At 35.1% G+C, this 20,485-nt stretch overlaps 1 protein-coding gene across 1 annotated transcript in view; it reads right to left on the reverse strand.

Annotated features, from left to right (window-relative positions):
• The window catches only part of eys (eyes shut homolog), a 293,123-nt gene that overhangs the window by 264,480 nt on the left and 8,158 nt on the right, over positions 1-20,485 (reverse strand). The window contains exons 3-5 of the mRNA XM_051651752.1: positions 11,150-11,352; positions 8,139-8,254; positions 3,774-3,888 (exon numbers count right to left, since the gene is read on the reverse strand). Of these exons, the coding sequence (XP_051507712.1) occupies positions 3,774-3,888; positions 8,139-8,254; positions 11,150-11,352 (434 nt within the window). The remainder of the gene's footprint in view (positions 1-3,773; positions 3,889-8,138; positions 8,255-11,149; positions 11,353-20,485) is intronic.

Raw genomic sequence — 20,485 nt, forward strand, 5'->3', positions numbered from 1 at the left:
AAAACAACACATAAATCCCATAAAGGAATGTGGACAATATGAAAAGGTCTAAGCCTGCATACCCCGCACATGAAGCGAGAGATTAGAGAATGTCTACTGACAGAGGCTCCACTTATAAGCATATGTTCAGCCGCTATAGCGGCAACATGGAATTCATAGACCCTGGCCCCGAAACGCTCCTGCAAAAATTACAGCACTGTACTGACAGGGCAGTGAACTGGATTTTCACTTCATGCTGTACACCAAGAAGCAAAAATACGGTACATAAATGCATATAGCCTCCTCGTGATGGAGCTCACAGCGGGGGATAACCCATCATTCAAAAGAGTGCCCTGTTGAGGGGCCACAACCATAACTTCCACAACTCCGGCCGGGGTGTCAAATGCTGCCCCGCGCCTGAGACAACATGTCGCTCTGACTGGAATCTCCCAAGGTGTCTTTTCCAGGAAGGAAACCATACTTGAAATGGCTAATACGGCACCACTAACAGAAGCCGAACCCGATCCTCCTGAACCCTCTGCAGATCGGTGTAAACGTGTAAAGGCGCGCTCTCGGCCACTGGTGCGCCAGTGCATCGATGCCCAGTGGTACCAGGGGCGAGAGAGAAAACCAGAGGGGACAGTACGACATCTTGCTCGAAGCGAAGAGGTCCACTTCTGCTCTGCCGAACCTCCTCCAGATGTGTTGCTTAATCTGAGGATGTAATGTTCATTCTCCGGACATCAGACCCTGTCTGGGCAGGAGATCCACCCCAAGTTCAACTGGCCCAGAACATGTACGGCTCATAGAGATTGTCCCAGCATATAATGGGGGAACAATGTGTAGTACTTGCTTTTGCACACCGGATAGAAAATTTTGTTTAGAACGCTCAACATTATTATTATAAAAATAAATGTAACGTTATTCCTGCGATACGGGGGGGGGGGGCAGTTGCTAACCTCGATTCATAGAAGAAGGCACAAATTCTGTTGTCTATCACCCTCCAAAGAAAAGCATCGCCTTAACCAAATCGAGGGAAAGTCCAAATGGAGCCAGTGAACTCAAAAGCATTCCTTAACACTATGCACGTGGTTGGACTGCAAAACCAATGTGTGTAGATCCAACAGCTGTCTGAAAATATCGACATCCATGGCGCATTGAAAAATCAAGCAGAGATAGCAGGGCGCATCTCTTCTCTCACCAGAACATCCGCGTGATCCACAAAACATGTGAAAGAAAAAACAAGATAAAATATATTGCATCACCTGATAGAATCCCGAGAGAATAATGGCACCGGCAAAGCACTCTGTGTGCTGGTTAGCCATCACTCAGTTGGGGAATATTCTCTTATTCCAGCCCCCTTGTTCTGTGGCCAGGTTCACCGATCTATGCATGATCCCCTCTGCCGCGAGCAGGGAGGGGAGAGAGAGGCCAAGGCCACTCCTTCATTGTCTTATTCATGTGCATTCTCCCAGAACGACACAGAAAAAGACATTCGGGATAAAGAGGCCCATTTTGTTTCCTTATCTTCCAAAGACTAATTCTCTCATATAGCATTTTTTAATGGCGACGGCTCACGACAAGCATGGTCTTTCACACGCGTTGTTTGTCAGAAAATGGCTACCGAGCTAGGCCTCAGAGCATGTCTGACGAGACTCACTCTTTTGATCAGGGAAAGGGTGACAAACACGAGGAGGATTCCGGTGTCCGTTTGCACTCCTATCTTCTCAGACAAAAAGTCGAAATCCCAAATGGCTGCAGCACACAGAGCTCCAAATCTGGAGGCTGTAGAACTGGAACAAGCGGGGATAATGCCTCGTGGTGAGAAATTGCGAGCCTTGACAAAGTGTCATTGTCCTCATCGGTCCCTTGAAATGTTTGGAAAAAAACACATTGAAACTGCTCTGAAATTTACGCTGTGTCAACGACGTCCTTACGTGTTTACCACTCAAAAGGGAGAAAAATAATACTCGCTTCGACGTAAGTCACTAGAAACAAACACGGGCTTAGACAATTCGTGTACTGAACAGAAAATCTGACTCGATGGTGCGACAGCGAGCGCCTTTATGGAGCCCGTGACATAGCTCCCTATGGGAAAATCCCCTTAAGCGCCATCAGCCAATAAATTGGCATGATTGTATAAGGGCTTCAGACCATATGACACTCGGACGGTGTCCCCTTAGCGATCATACGCAGCTCGAGTTCTCTGAAAGGGAACTGTGGGTTTTTAGCAATATTTTGTCACCAATTTGTAAATGAAGAAATAGCAACGGTGTGGTCTGTTTTCTGGACTATATAAAAGTTTTAAAGGCTGACACTAATTAGAAACTAAACAACCAGATGCCTCCAAACAGCACACTTGCCATGGACTCAGCTAAAAAAATAAGATCTTATAATAGCTGATGTTTGCATACATCACAGCAAATTCAGCAGAGAATATATTTCAGAATTCCAATGCACAACAGTTGCCAAGCAGTTTTTAAAGTTTAATTTCAACACATTTATTTTAGGAAAGCCTTATATGTCAGCCTAAATGTCTTGAAGAACACATTTTGAGCTTACTAGAAATGTATCAACTCGCAGTAGCATACAATCTAGGACTTTTACTCCAGTTCACCAGCAAGGACGTTTTGAGCTAACATTTTAAAGCCTATCTGGTAAAGTTTTTGATAATTAAAACATTCTTTTGAGAACAATGTATTTTAGGTATCATTTTGTTTAGAAAAATATTTGCATCTTTCTTATTAACAATCAGGATAAATCATATGTAATCCACTTTATGACATTACTTCAGGCACTTTAAATAGTGTTACAGTACTTCAAAACAGATGTCAGGATGTAAGAAAGACATTTATGTTTATTGGTAGTTGACATGGCACACTTTAGAAGGTTGATGTGCCCTGCAATGTGACATGCTATTCTTCATTCAGCATTTCGTTCATTCTTTTATCATGCATGCAGTTTTTATGACCTTGTATTAATTGAGAGGGTATATGGAATAGGTGATTAAAATTGGTGAAAAGCTAAAATGAAATGGCAACAAGTTACAGGACCAAAGATATACACTTCCTTTATCCATTTAAATACTTTTTAATCTAAAATCTTGATTTTTACAAAAAAAATATCAATGGACAGGTTATGAATTAACCACCCTCACACATGCAAACAACATTGGATTTGCACGCCTATGGCAGATGTACAACCAATTAAACAACCATTTCTGATAGTTTAATAAATAGCACTTGAAGGGAATCAATGCATGTGAAGCTAATATTCTAGAGCACTTTATAATAAAAACAGATGCAACTGCATCAATCGACTGTGTATAACGGTGTCACATCACTCAAAGGGCAAATCTATTGATGGGAGTCACAGAAAGATGATATTGAAATGGAAGAGGGTGGCTGAAACCTTCAGATATGAGCATAAATCACAGCTGCTATTGTGTGACTGCGAGACTGAGAACTCTCATAAATGAATAGATGAATATTGGCCGACAGGGTTGGGAGGCATTTTGGTGGGATGTTTATACATTTCAGTTTACAAAAAAAAAAAAAAAAAAACAAAAACAAAAAAAAACTACACATGGACCAAATAAAGTATGTCCCTACTCCCTAAACATTTCCATTTCCTGAAACACCGCAGCAACTACATCTCTTCTAATCAACATAACAAGCTCTCTCATTTAGCATTTATGTAATGGTGTAATATAACAAATGTAAATAATCATATTTATTTTCCATATCATTTAGTACACAAATCACCATTAGTATTACACAAATTAAGTTACTTACATTATATCCTCCAACTAGGTTGAGACAGAATCCCTCATTCAGGCAGTTAATACTGAACAGCTTGCAGAAGTCAATTACTTCTTCACAGTTCTTTCCAGAAAAACCTTTCCGGCATCTACAAGGATATGACATTAGCATTAGCATTCACACACAAAAGACTTATAAGACTTATAAGAGAGAAGGGGCTCATAGTTACAGTTAAATGAAAATGCCAGGTTCAATAAGTTAAGTTTCATTCATTTTGACATGTCCTTCCTTTTCTTAAAAAAAAAAAAGCACAAATCTGGGTTACAGTGAGGCACTTACAATAGAAGTGAATGGGTCCAATCCGTAAACATTAAAAGAGGCTACTCACTATTTCATAATTATAGCCACAAAACATGAACAATATGTGTGTTTACTTGACTTTAGTGAGATAAAACTGCTTACTAACCTTTTCTGTGTAAAGTTACATTCAATTTTACAAATGTGTTGCCATGACAACGTAATGCCGAAAACCCTAAAACTACCATAAAACAATGATTTAAACAACTTTACAGCACAAATAATACATATAATAATACAAATAATACAAGTTAACATAATTAATATTATTGCTTTTATAAAATTACAAGCTTCACATTTCTGCTTTAAACCCTCCAACAATTGGCCCCACTATCTTCCATTGTAAGTGCCTCACTGTAACCTCGATTTTTGCTTTTTTTTTTTTTTTTTTTAAGAAAAGGAGCAACAAGTTGAAATAATTTTTTGTGGTAATCAACAACTTGTATTGAACCTGTAATATTCCTTTAATGTTAACATCATATAATACAGGCTCTTTACCACAGTGTTTTACTGTATGTCATAGGTGTGTCACGATGACTGCTGTGTGCCTTGGTGACATTTGTGTAATATTTAATGATCCTTTTAAATAAAAATGTATAAGAATTAGGGGTGGGCAGTATGATTAAACGATTAAATGAAAAGTTGTAGAGCATGAGCCACTTTATATCAAGGTAATGGTATATCTTACACTATAATTGTTTTGGCTGGAAATTCAACAAAAATATGGTTTATGTATTTAAACAACTATGTGGTAATTCTTATTTATGGATACTTCAGTGAATTAAATAGGCATAGTTTACAATGAAAGGCATTTCATCTCCTTTGATTATTTTCTCATTTCATTTGGAACTTAATGGATACAAACTAAAAGACATTATTCGTAATAAACGAATAATAAGTCTGGCATCAGCGCAAAATGGCTTCACATTATGTAACACTTCAGTTAAAGAATCAAAAGAGAAAAACTAAAATTAAAACTAAATTCTGACTGGATGAGCCACATTCAAAGTCGTTATACACAGATATCTGTACGTAGACAACACATTCGGCTGGTCGGGATATGAAAATGGTGCCACCATTTTACAATGGTCTACAAGAAGGCCTGTTTGGATGTAAGTCAATGGAGGGGATGCTTCAGAGCGCTGCATAAGCTGCCTTAGTACGGAAACAGTACATCATATCATAGATACACTGCCTGGGCGCTAATCTTCACTATGTTTTCCACAATGTTTTAATTTGTAAGTAACACTACAATAAGGTTCCATTTTGTTAACATTAGTTAACAACATTAGATAACATGAACTAAAAATGAGCAATACTTTTACAGTATTTATTAATCTTAATGTTAAGTTAATAATACTAATAGATCAAAAATTTTATTTATTAACATTAGATAATGCACTATGAACTAACATGAACTAACAAAGAATAATTTTATTTTTGTTAACTAACAGTGACAAAGATTAATAAATGCTTTAAAACATATAATGTTAATTGTTTGTTCATGATGACTAATGCATTAACGAATGTAAAGTGTTAGCAAGAACAGTTTTTGTTTTTCATAAGAGAAGTTTTTTGTTTTTTTTTTCATAAGAGAAGTCATAGGGATTTTTCAACAAGTCGAATTTATTTACAGCACTACCCATAGTAAAGTTGTTTTCATATATATGGTTCTTATCAGGAATAATAAAAAAAATAAAATGGCTAACTTATTGTCAGGGTTGGGAGGGTTACTTTTGAAATGTATTCCACTACAGATTACAGAATATATGCTGTAAAATGTAATTTGTAATGTATTCCGTTAGATTACTCAAGGTCAGTAACGTATTCTAAATACTTTGGATTACTTCTTCAGCACTTGTAGATTTTTTCACTTGTTTTGACTATAAAAACTCTGCCAGTACAGTAAGACAAAAAACACGTGTTAAAAATAAATTCTCTGAAAAACCTAAATATCTTATGCAGTGTTGTTTCTAAAAAAAAAGATAAATCTAACTGATCTTGTTTTAAGGATTTTTAGATATTTTTACAGGAAAACAATACAAAAATTATCATCAAGAATATGATTTTTGCCCTAATATCAAAGGTGTTACTACAAAAAAAGAAATTATGATCCAAAGTGAATTTTCTTTATAAAAAAATATGATTGGGCCTGGTAACGTGCATGTAAAATGGCTAAAAATAGCATTTTAGCTTATAGCGTAAAGGTGACAATTTACACAAGGTTTATTTCTATTTCTTCTGCTCCAAACGAACATTTCTGTCTGCTCATATGAAATTAACACATCATAAGAAAGTGTTTCACCGCTGTTCAAATGCACTTTGGATCACATAATTTATTTGTATATATTTTTCCATCTGAAAGGACTAAATATTAAATGAAACAAATGACAATAAAATACAAAGTAATCTCTTCAGTAATCAAAATATTTTTTGAATGTAACTGTATTCTAATTACCAATGATATAAATAGTAAATGTGGTGGAATACAGTTACTTATATTTTGTATTTTAAATACATAATCCTGCTACATGTATTCCGTTACTCACCAACCCTGCTTATTGTAAATGATGTGTACTGCATCATAATTATTTTGTATCTCTGTTTAATACAAGCTCATTTAATGTTAAGAATTCGGATGTGCATGTATGGCATATATATATCATATATATATATATATATATATATATATATATATATATATATATATATATATATATATATTGCACTGTAAATATTTGTTATCTCAGTTTAATATATGCAAGTTCTAGTTTATACTATACAGCATATGGCTAGAAATTACCATGTGAATGATTACTTTTTATATGGTAAGAATTGATGACAAATATATGATTTAAATAACTATTAAAGATGTATTTGGAGATTAATTTATGGTTATGCAACCTATCCATTGCGTTTCATTTATAATCACTAATCTCACTGCTTTTATTAGAAGCTTTAAACAATTTCTGCCAAATAACATGTTAAAAACAAAAACATCCTTTCTGCTGTGATAAGACCTCAGTGATATTATTCTGCCATACAAAGGCAAGATCACACAATTATTAACACAGACTGCCAGGTGACCAACCACAATTGCTTTGATCTGCCCTTCTTACACACAAACACACACATTTTTTTATTATTATTATCGTCTAGTCATTTTCCTAAATTTTTAATTCATTTTTTCCCTTTCAATCTCCATCTTATCTTCTGTTTGTCATTTAGTCAGAGGGGCCATCAAATGTATTGATTCAAGTTATCTATGCTAATGAAAACCCTGAAGATTAAAAGGAACTAAAGAAGACATAGCTGTAACCACTCCCCACCCCCGACCGTAAGAACAAGCCGACAGTAAGAACTCATAAAGCATCAGAAACCAAGCTTGAATTCCTCATTATCAGCAGGAAGTTAAATAAATGCTGTCACAGGGCGCATATTGAACGTTGGAAACTGGAAATTTAATGAAAATTTCACTCTCAATAGTCTAAAGCGCTATATAACCATAGAAATACACACAAACACAAATGTCACTTGTCAGAGAGCATTATATTAATATGGGCCCAAAAGCATCTTTTCCATTGATGGCCATTTAAACGTAGCAGTGTATCCAAGCAACATATAAATCACAAATATTTCTTTACATCTTCTTTGAGGGCTCTTAAAAGCTTGATATAGGCTTAAAGGGGTAGTTCACCCAAAAATGAAAATTCTCTCATGATTTACTAACCCTCCTGACATTCCAGATGTATGACTTTCTTCTGCAGAACAGAAATGAAGATTTTTAGAAAAATATTTCAGCTTTGTAAGTCCATAGAATGCAAATGAATAGGTGCCAAAACTTTATATTTTATGCATGGTATTAAAAAAAAAAAAAATCGCTTGCAGCACCTTTAAAATAAAAGCATGACTACACATTTCTTAAGGTTGTGAATTGATGGCCATGAACCAAATGATAATAAAAATGCCTTGACCGGAAATGCTAATCCTGTTGGCCCGAGCTGCAGACACCTTGCCACAGCAGTCTTTGTGTATTCTTACCTGCAGTGATACTGACCATTCTGAGCCACACAAATGCCACCATTGAGACAGGGCAACGTGCCACACACCTCTGTCTGCTCACTGCACTCCAGGTCTACACAAATGCATGTGGAATTCTGTGTTAAAAAAAAAAAAAAATCAAACATACCACAAACAAATATTAAGAAGAGTATATGTCATGTTGAGAAACGTGTTTAAATATGTCCCAGCTTTAGCAAGTTGAGCTTGAATGGCCTTATCTTTGCATCACCGAGCCCTTTTCCACCAAAATGGTGCTGTGCTCATGCCAGAGCCAGTGGCTGCCTGGGAAATCTGTGAAGCGGCCCACGTTTCCACTGACTTGAGACCAAAAAGATGACGTATGGATCAAAATATGGTGACATGTCCTTTGACATTTCAGTCATGAAAAATGTTTCAAATAGTCAACAAACCAAATTCCAATAAAGTTATTTTACACTGCGCTCTCTTGTATATTTTGTTTTTTCTTTAAGTTCAAATAGGCACGTAGATCCTATTGGCATACGTCAGATATTGAGGTGATGATCTCATTGTGTTTTATATACACTGAGAAAGGCCAATGTGCTGAAACATCTTTGTTTCCCCCAACATATTATAAAGTGAAAAAAGCACATCATCTGTGTGTGGATCATTACCTCAACAAATAGTGAAAAACTCCATTTAAAAGACATCATTCTATAACTTAACCTTTAATTAAATAAAATGAAATGATTTGTCTGTATTGTTTTACTCATTTTTTAGAAAATATATTTGAATTTGCCAGCTGCCTGAATTAAAACCCCTTTTACCCTTCTCCGCTTCCATGATATTTACAGTTTTTTATGTGTTTATTTCTTACTCATTTTGTTTGCTCAGGTCAAGCATTAGAGCAAGGCCTAACAAGTGTTTAAAAAAATCAAAAGAAAATAAGTAATTAATAATTTGTATAATTTAAAAAGAAAGTGTGTCCCTTGATTTCATGTGATTGGTGTTATCAATGTTAAAAAATTGTATTTAGAAAATACAAAAAGTTGTGGAAAAGAACTTCCAAGGTCAAAGTTCAGAGGAAGATGAGGCTGCTCAAATGTGCATACAATGATTTTATTTATTTACATTTAATGGTAATTTATCACATGGTTCATTTAAATATTTCATTCTTGTTACATTGTTTAATGGCCATGTGAAAGATTTGTATATATATATATATATTTACAGTGATGGTATGACTTATTGATTTTAGTCAGATCAGTGGTGTTTTGAGATGCTATCTCAGAAAATGTATCTTTAAAGAGAATTTGTCACTGATGTTATCATCACTGGAGTTAAAACCCTTGCTTTTTTGTGAAACAAAATAAAATAATAAAATAAAGAACAACAGTCAAGTTGTTCTTTATGATTAAATATAATGTCAAGATGCTATTTTTTTTTTTTTTTTTTTTTTTTACCCTCAGCTATTATAGGCAAAAACTGAACTGAACTTAATTGAAAATAAAAAAATAAAAACTTGCAAGTCAACATTTTTTGTGAATGTCCCATATTTGAGTACAATAATACATAACCTGCCAACAAAGAAAGACGTGTGCATTTTTTACTTCATATACAAGTTTATTCCTAATTTTGAGAATGTATTTTAACATGCAAAGTAATTTAATTAGCTTTTATGCCATCCTGAGCTGGCTTTGACATAAAAATCTGAAATTATTTAAATATATCATGACTAAACATCAAAGCAAACAAATCAAATATGATAACTGTAAATTAAATAATTTTATTTCAGAAGAATGGAGACAATAAAGTGGATGGATAGTGCGACAAAAATAGGAACAGCGTATCTGTCAAGTGAATGCATGTTGCACAGTAGTTCCTGACAAATAACGCCCTAGGCAGGATAAAGTATGAGGCTCCCCTAGAAAAACACATGCGCGCGCACACACACACACACCATAAAATCATAAAAGCAAATGAATACATCGAATAAATAGTTTATAAACTCATATTCAGATCCAATAATTCTATGTAATAAGTAAATAAGATAATAAATAAAGTTATTAAATATTATGTGTAATTAATCTATTATATTATTTTCTTATTATTTTTGCTTAAAAAAAAAAAAAAAAAAACATACAAGAGGCAAATCATTTACCGCTTCTGCATTCATACTTCCACTAACCGATTCTGACATCAGTAAACTTTCTGACTCAGTCGTTCCAAGATGAGTAATAGAAGAACAATCCCAGACGAAAAAAAAATACAGAGACTCCCACTGATATTAGCATTGGTGCAGCTCTGAAACGGCGTGAAGGATTATTTCATTTTCATACAGATGAGCTCTCTTAGGAGGATGTCTCAGACAGACCAAATCAATGTCAAACAAATCAATTTAACATGTCTGAGTGTAGTTTGTATGTGTGAGAGATATTGTAGTCTATCTTTCCTGTCCGTGCTCTCATTTAAACAAGGCATGTGATGAGAATCTGCTATGGTCAGGACGGTGTGCTGAATTTCACTACAGAGTAAACAGAGGTCAAACAAGACATTAGTCTTCCATTGGCCCACTTTCTTCTAAATCCATCTCTGTACATGTTGGGAAGACTACAGCCAGCTGATGCTACAGTACGGAGCACTACAAATGAAACACAATGCAGGTGTCTTGACGCATTTTTAAAAATTATTTTAAATTGGTACAGCGTTTTTAAAAACATGGCGCTCATGCGCAAAGAAAAATGCAAAAGCTCCCTAAGTAAACATAGTCAGTCTTCCCATTATTTTCTCTTTTCCTACAGCACTTGAATATGCAACAGCTTGCCCAATTCCAATCTAAAAACTGTTACATATGCCATACCCATTCTGCTATCATAACAATTGTTAATTGTTATTGTAACCTTCAGCATGACACAGGCTGATCTGCTTCAGGAGTGTCACACAAATTTGCATGTGGCATTTCAAATTAATCACATCCTCCTAGGCAAAATCTGGCATTAGGTGGGGAAAACAAAAATAAAAATAATCCTCACAGGTTTTTCCATAGTACAGGCTTCGTCCAGTTGACATCCGTTGGACTTGCAGTAGCTGTCAACCTCAGTGGTGGTCTCACAGTTGAGGCCTGTGAAGCCCCCTGGGCATGTGCACACATAACCATTAGCAATCTCCTCACAGTGACCGTCATTCCAACACGGGTTTGAATCGCAGAGGAGCCTCTTACGTTCACAGTAAGTGCCTGCAATAGAGGAATTTATTAAGAATTAATATTAAGATATCATAAATTATAATGAGTGAAAATACATCCTTTTGCCAAAGTGTTTTTGATTTAGAACATTTGTCAATTGAGAGCACGTGCCTGTGATTTTAAATGGTTGATTCAATACTGTGGAACTGCAATGGGATTTTATAATACAATTCATTTAGTCATGTTTTGAAGGTCATAAATTACAGGTTTTAGATGCTCTTGTTTTTGTGATGTTCTTAATCATTGTCATTAAAGGGATAGTCCACTCAAAAATAAAAAAATAAAATTGTCTCATCATTTACTCACCCTCAAGTCATCCCAGACACTTCAGTGTTAAAATCCATGTCTTCAGAAGCAATATAATATGTGTAGGTGAGAAAACGAACAATATCTTTGCTCTAAATCTCCATTTTAACTTTCACTTTCAGATGAAAAAGTGAAACTAACAGGCACCACATGTGACTTTCAGATGTAAAAGTGAAATTTTTGGAGATTTAGAGGGAAAAAAGGACTTACATTGGGTGAGAAACAATTACTCTGTTTCTCACCCACACCTACTATATTGCTTCTGAAGACATGGATTTAACCACTGGACTCTTATGGATTACTTCTATGTTTCCTTTATGTGATTTTTGGAGCTTCACCATTCACTTGCTTTGTATGTACCTACAGAGCTTAGATATTCTACTTAAAATCTTTGTGCTCTGCTGAAGAAGAAAGTCATACACATCTGAGATGACATGAGGGTGAGTAAATGATGAGAGAATTTTCATTTTTGGGTGAACTTTCCCTTCAAGAACTTCATTACGAAACACAAAAACAAGATACTTTAAGTAATGTTTCTTTAGAAGTTGTTACTGTAATTTATCTTTTAAACAACAGTTATGTCCAGCAACGCACTCTGGTTGGCTGAAAGGCCTCCAATCCTGTTGTTATTTATAATTTACTTATGATTTTACAAAGAAAAATTTTGGGCTAGACAATTTATGCAATTTAATGCAACATTGTTACTTATTTGCACAGGAACAAGTCACTTGTGGTGGAATTTTTTGGGGCATTGTAGAGGCTAAAAATTACACTTTGGGGTAATTTTAATTTAGGTATTTCTATGTTTTCATGTATTTATTTTTTCCTTTAATGAGTATTTCTGGTTTAATTCTGCCTCTACAACAGTGTTTCAGTGCTAATGTAAAAACAAAAAAAAAAATATATATATATATGTGTGTGTGTGTGTGTGTGTGTGTGTGTGTGTGTGTGTACACGTGTGCACATACTGTAAAATATTTTCATAATTGCCATTGAAAAATCCCATTTTTATATTATCATTCATTAATACAAGGACCGTTAGATTTTTTTTTTGATTTTTTTTTTTAATGTTAACATTTCATTCAAAAATATTTATGATGACATTTTTAAGAAAAAACAATCCTCCCTAATAATTGTAAGCTCCTTGCTGCTCAGTGAGAACAACTGTTTTAACTTTATGACCACAATGAATGCGAACAATTGCTCCAGCATATCAACAGTACTAAGAGTCTCTGAGTTTCTTCCCTTGGCCCTCATTTGGTCCGATAAAAAATTTGAACACAAAGCTCATAGCACATTCACACTCCCACTTTTCTGAATGCTCCACTAGTGTTGAGGTTGAAGAGTACAAATTAAGTCCTCATCTACAATCTGATATCACTGCATCTCACCTGATCTTTGGAACCTGAACCTCTAGGTTACGGGCTTCTGTAAGGCACACTTTATGGCCAAAAGTATGTGGACACTTGAACACCACTCCCGTATGCGCTTGTTCAACATTTAATTTAAAACCATGGGCATTAATAGAGAATTTGTCAAACATTTGCCTTTATAACAGCTTCTGCTCTTCTGGGAAGGCTTTTCACTAGATGTTGGAACATGGCTGCTGGGATTTGCTCCCATTCAGACATAAGAGCTATAGTGAGGAACCAGAAAAGGTACAGAAAGCTGTGCCCCATTCTAAGGAGATTGTCCAAGGAGATTGCATGTCTTTACCCGCTAGTAATTTGTGTATCTGAAATAGCCAAACCTGTTAATTACAATGGGTGTCCACATCGTTATGTCCATGTAGTGTATCTGTGTATTGGAACATCACAGATTTTGCTTATATTTAGACTTGACTATGCAGCACTGTAGGTTCAAGGTGAACATGATTTGATTTTATTCCCTAATGGTGGTCTGTTTGCGTTTTATTTTTTGCCCATGTTCTTCAGCGGGAGCTAACTCATTTATCTTCCTTGTTACTGTGTTTTCCTTTCCTTTTGTCATTCAGTTTTTTAAAGCACATTCCTGTGTGTTAAGCTCATAGAATGATACAAAGGTCATCAGTCCCAGAGGCACCCAGCTGCTTTTGAGAACACTCCATTGGGCATTAGTCTAAGCGTACGTCTCTCTGCAGTGTTTCTCGGGGATCCACAGCAGGAAATTGAATATGAAAAGTTCTTGACATCATAAAGCTTGAAGCTCAACGTTTTCTTTTTCTTTTATTTTTCCACAAGAACTAGATTTGATTAGCCACAGTTTTCCCAGGGGGTCTTTGAAATAACATTGCAACACATAGGTACAAGATTCAATCTTTGATGAAGGTCAGAGGTGGGTAATAACACACAAAATTGACTCTGTTAAATTTACTTGAGCAACTTTTGGGATTTTTTTTTTTTTTACTTTTAAGTGAGTACTTTTTAACTCTCTAAAAAAATTAACTTTTACTTCTTTACAATGGGCGGCGTTCCTGTCATTGCATTACTTGGTATAATTTTAGTTCATGTGTAATTTATTGAGAGATTATTGAATGGGACTTTTACAAAAGCGGAAGTTTACACAGCTGCATGTGCTGTCACTCAAGCCGAGTCTATCACTGCTGCAGCATCAAGTTCTTCAAAGTGAAACACTTTCTTTGCTCCGCACAGTGAAAAAATAATAGTTTCGTTATGCAATACCTTCATTTAACACCAATACAAGCTGATATTTCAAGATTAAAATCTCAGCTTCAACTTAAGTTGTGGCTCTAATGCTAACGTGGGCTTTTCTATGCAATGTGTTGGTCATTTTCAGGGTGATTCTGTAACTGGGCTCTTATGACATCAGTTTTAAGTCTACATTTTTAAATCAGTGCAGCAATATATGAGTGCGCTATGTCCCGCATGTCATGACCAGTATTTACGCATTTACTGGAAACTATCACAGCTACATAGGGCTGATTAACTTTATAAATCCATGTAAACATCCAAGTTAAGTGGAAATGCCTTTTGCTCTGCCGTTCACGTGACTGACAAGTGGAACGCGAACAGACAGCATTTCTGCGCATGCAAAGCCAGGGGTGTGAGGCACGCGCGTGAGAGATGTGCGGGTGCGAGGCGATCGTATGGCGAAGAGAGTGGCTGTGTCCGAAATCGTTCTCTCATTTGCTATTTCCTATATAGTGAATGGCAGTGAGTGCACTATATCTCAGCAGTGTGTGAACGAAATGAGTGAGTGAATTCGGATGCTGTAGCAGAAACAACATCAAATATGAACTTTTAAAATACTTGGGCCTTACTTGTTATTCTAATTAAATAATGTATAAATACAATAAATCTTCATTCTGTTTGTCATTTTGAATATATATGATAATATAAAGAGTAAACACATTTGATCAAACGTACATTATTTTATTTATTTGTTATACTTTAGTATCTTTCCTCCAATACAAGATGGGTAGCGTTTCTGGGCGCATCGCGCCCTCATCCTACCATAAACAGCACCAAAGTTATCATAACCTGCATGTCTTAACTGAATATTTAAATCATCCACAGAATTATCATTTCCACTGTGTGCAGTCTCCTGAGTTATAATATAATATCACCTCAGTGAATTATTTAGTAAATAAAGAATTCTTCAGCACAATGGCAACAATTCTGTATAAATATAAATAGAGAGTACATTTTAAAATGCATCTGTATGTTTTGCCTTTCAATATGTTATGTTAATCAAGTAATGATTTGTCAAAAAGTAATTTAATACATTCAGCGTGAAATAAAACATTGCAAGAGTGAAGGAAGCAGTAAATTCCCAGCTTGTAAGTCTTCCCCGTGGTTGATTATGGGCAATTAATCGTCGTTGAGTGTACGTCAAATGAACTTTTGAAATTAGAGTCCATTGTGGGTAAGAATGAGTGAACAAAAGTAGGGAGCGAGTGGCTCACTCAGAATTCAGACACTCCTACAAAATGGCGGACACCCGAAATAGTGCACTATATAGTGGATAGGGGGCGGTTTCAGACAAAGCGAGTGTTCCGCAACCGGGGTTGGTGCCCTACGCAGGCTGCGTACTCTGCGTTTAGAGAGCGGCAGAACTGCTGTACAGAACTAATGATCTAAATTCTTTCGACACTGAAAACTGTAACTACACTGAAATAAGAATCCACACAGGATTTTAAAAGCTATGAAATAGTGAAAGTAGGCATTAATAAAATAAATAATTAATAAAAAATGCTTTGGTTTATATTTTAGCATTATATATAATGTCCCTGTGGGACATTTTCACGTTTTCACAGTAATAATTACTAGAAAATTTCCAAACCTCTCTTCTTATTGACAAATTCAGCCAGATCTGATAAGAGCCCTTAAAGCGATAGATCACCCAAAAATTTAAATTCTCTCATCATTTACTTACCCTCTTCATGACTTTCTTTCATCTACTGAACACAAATTAAGATTTTTAGAAGAATTTCTCAGCTTTTGGTCCATAAAATGCAAGTGAATGGGTGCCTACATTTTGAAGCTAATTGTTTTTTTTTTTTTATCAAATACCTGTAAATCAGCATAAAAGTAATCCATAAGACTCCAGTGGTTAAATCAATATCTTCAGAAGCGATGTGATATGAGAATGTATGGATGAGAAACAGAGAGACAGGCTGTGTCTCGTTTTGAAGGCTGTGTTCTCCGGAGGTCACATTTGTCGGCCGCTTACTTCATCGAGGCTGTCTCGTTTCAGAAAATCAAGTAGGACACTTCGAATGCAGCCTTCGAATGCGACCTTCTTTCACAGGAATTCGTCAGTTGCATGAGGTGTATCCTTCGTGGGCACTCACAACCCACAATTCTTTGCTTCAACGGAAATGAACATTATTTGTCTAAATAAAATGACGCCAGTTTGCTCGAAATGTGATGTTCAAATGCAAGTACCACAGTAGACGGGTGCAGAGTATATAAAATGTATAATTATAGTAATATATTATTAAAATAAAGTATTACAGACTAAATGTACACCTGTAAAATCTATTTCTTTCTACATCATTATAACTCTCAAAATTTACCTCACACATTCCCTTCCAAAGGTACTTTGTTCCCTTCTCACTCAAAGCGCTCGCGCTTGTTAAAGAGTGGCGTGCTGTCATAGCAACCATGATAAGTTCTGTTTCCGTTTGTCCTATGAAGGCCGTCTCATTTAAATGAGGTTTGTTAAAAGGAGGATGCTCGGTATTCTACAGCCTTCAAAGGACGCATCCTACCTAGTGCACAGCCTTTGAAACGAGACACAGCTACAGATAACTTTCACATTATTCTTCTTGTGTTTTTGGTGATTCGCATTCTTCTCTGCATATCGCCCCCTGCTGGGCAAGGAGAAGAATGTCTAGCAAAAAATGACAAATATTGATCTGTTTCTCACCCACACCGATCATATCACTTCAGAAGATATGGATTTAACTACTGGAGTCTTATGGATTACTTTTATGCTGCCTTTATGTGCTTTTTGGAGCATCAAAATTTTGGTACCCATTCACTTGCATTGTATGGACCTACAGAGCTGAGATATTCTTCTAAAAATCTTAATTTGTGTTCTTCAGAAGAAAGGAAGTCATACACATCTGGCTTGAGGGTGAGTAAATGTTAATTTTTGGGTGAACTATCCCTTTAAAGTGATAGCCATAATTTAATATTCTCATTTCATTTCCCAACCCTCATGTTGTCGCAAACCTGTATGACCTTCTGTGAAACACAAAATATGATAGACAGAAAGTTAGGGACTGACAGTCTCACACCATTCACTTTCAAAATATATATATAAAAAAAACACATTCACTGAAAGTAAATAGTGACTCAGGCAAACATTCTGTCTAATATCTCCTTATTGTGTTACATGGAAGAAAGAAAGTCATACGGGTTTGGAACAACATGATGGTGAGTGATGACAGAATTTCCATTAATAATAATAATAATAATAATAATTCTGTAATACATGTTAAATGTGTATTATGTAATGGAATATAGGGGAGTTAACGTCCATGTCATTTGTGAAAGTAATAAGTTACTCAATATTTGATCACTCTTTTAATTGGATACTTTCTTACTCAAGTAATTATTTATGTTAGTACTTTTACTTCTACTTGAGTAATTATTATTTATTTATTTTAAAGTAATTGTACTTTTACTTGAGTTTTGGCTACTCTACCCACCTCTGATGAAGGTTGATGAAACAGATAACGACACCCTGCTGTGTACTGCCTTGGGTTGTGTTGCTTTTAGTCCATCAGTACGTTTTCATGCACTTTAAAATCATTGATTTTAGTAGGACTAAAACACTAATTTGTCTCTTTAACCCTGTAAAGCCTGGCATATAAAATAATTGTAAGAAATAATTTTTTTTATTATTTATTTATTTTTGTTGACATTACACTGTTTTTAGTACCACTAGACAAATTAAAAAATGTTTGTTTTTTTGTTTTTTTGGCAGATGCTGTTTGCACCCTGGTGCAAATAATGGTATACTGTTTGCTATTTACACCCCAGTGCAAATAGTGGCAGATATTATTTGCACCCCAAATCTGGTGCAAATAATGTTAGATACTAATTGCACCCTGGTGCAAATAGTGTCAGTTACTATTTGCATTCATATTTAAATACTAACATACAGTATGGGCAAGTGTGTTTGTGTTTATTTAGAGTCCCACAGACACACTACATTAACCCATACTCCTAAACCTAACCTTAACCTTAGAAAAAAAAAAAAAACCTTGATTTTACTACATTAATCCTGGTTTCACCATGGTAATTTTTTGTAAATTTACAATAACCACAACATTAAACATGGTTACTATATTACCACCATATTACTGTCCTATCAACACCATGGGTAATAGCATTAAAACTATGGTTTCTGCCAAAGAACATGGTTACTATAATATTAGTAATACAGTGATGCAATGTAAACACAAGTGATGCTGAGCCGTGGGAATGAGTGCAATCGACAGACCCCGCCTCTGAATCAAACCCTTCTCTGCACTCCTCGATATTCGCCGTGACCAAATCACTCTGATGAAATCAACATTTATATTAATTTTTATTTATTATTTTAAGTAGTATTAAAGGAAATATTAAGAGTGGAAACAGGAAATTGGATGGACAAAAGAGTGGGACAAAACGTGGATTCGAACCGCGGTTGCTGGGAAAACAGTACAAATTCACACACCGTCTTTACACCGCACACCACTGATGAAACATCTATTGGTTAGTTTGTTGTATATTTCTGTGGTTCCACCAGACAATTGGAGTGCAAATAGCTGCCTTGTGTGGCAGATGCTTTTTACACATGGGTGCAAATATTCACTCCGTTTTTTTATGTACCATATTTGATACATTAGGCTTTGAAGGTCATTGTCCTCCTGAGGCCCAGCAATTAATTTTTATGTAGGGCATTTGTCATTTAAGCTTTTCTTAGCCCATACATGCTACAGTGGTAAATCTTAGGGTAGTAGCAGAAGACTCCCTGGACTTTTCAGAGATACCAAATGTTTGAGAGTTTAGCCATGACAACTTCCTCTCCTTGGTCTATAAATATGGATTGAAATCATCAGTTCAATTCAGCACATCAAATAAAATATGAATAATATATATATAAAATATGAATAATATATATATATATATATATATATATATATATATATATATATATATATATATATATATATATATATATATATTTTTTTTTTTTTTTATTTTTTTTCAATAAACAATTTTTATCAAATGTATTTTATGCACCAAACACTACATTGACATTCAAAAAAGGAGACTGTAAATCTTTTTTTCACTTGGTCTCAGGACCTTATGATAAGAAGACATCATCATTGCTTTATAATGACAGAGCAGGCTGCATATATGAAAATACAAAGAAAAATTAGTTCACACTTTAAATATATCAAGTATATGTCAGAATTTTCAAAGCTCTGTGATTTTATTTATTTATTTATTTATTTTTATTTTTAAAGTAAGCATGAATGTAATGTAATGGTGATTGAGAGATATACCTCAAAAGCTTGTTGTATCATATTTGATGCATGCAATTTCAACTGGCTTCAATAAAATAATATACAAAATTTTAACCAAGCACAAGTTGCTTAATTCAGCAAATACTCCTTTTAAAATATCAGTAACAATATAAACATTACTGTTATTTTATTAAAATAAACATTTATCCCAAGATATTGTAAGTCACTTTTCCATTTTAAACAGATCGATATAAACATTTAAATCACTTTTTTTTTCACAAATAACCACTAGATGGTGCCATAAACATGTGAAACTTACATACCATATGTTTTTTGCTTTTCAGCTTGAACAGAGAGTGAAACGTGCTGTCAAACGGCGTTAAAGGGTTAAAATGTCAAATAAACGCTTTAGTCAGACTGAAATTGTGCCGATTTTTTCAAAGTCTGACTAACAGACCCATATAATTCAACTGTAGATCGGCTTCATCCAGCAAGTATAGAGGTTAATCAGACCATGGCTTCGGCATTGTGTGCATGCTCCAAAAGACAGCAGTGACGTGTGACATGTATTTAACGCGAAAGTCGAATTCAACACAACAAGACAGAGGTATTACGGTGAAAGCTAAAGCATATATTTATGGATGGATGAGGAGACGGCATTCAGGTTGTTGCAGCTTAAAGGAGCTAAACATTTTTAAATACATGAAAATGAATAAAACACATGAAGAAAAATGTCTACATCAATTCCTCAGCTGACTAGCCTTTTGATATAACCCCGCCCCCAAATTCTGGTTTCAATGGGAAATGTATCAGCACAGAAAACTGCACGGCTCTTTAAAACCATCCAAAAAA

The sequence above is a fragment of the Myxocyprinus asiaticus genome, chromosome 23 (assembly GCF_019703515.2).
Source record: "Myxocyprinus asiaticus isolate MX2 ecotype Aquarium Trade chromosome 23, UBuf_Myxa_2, whole genome shotgun sequence".
NCBI lineage: Eukaryota > Metazoa > Chordata > Actinopteri > Cypriniformes > Catostomidae > Myxocyprinus > Myxocyprinus asiaticus.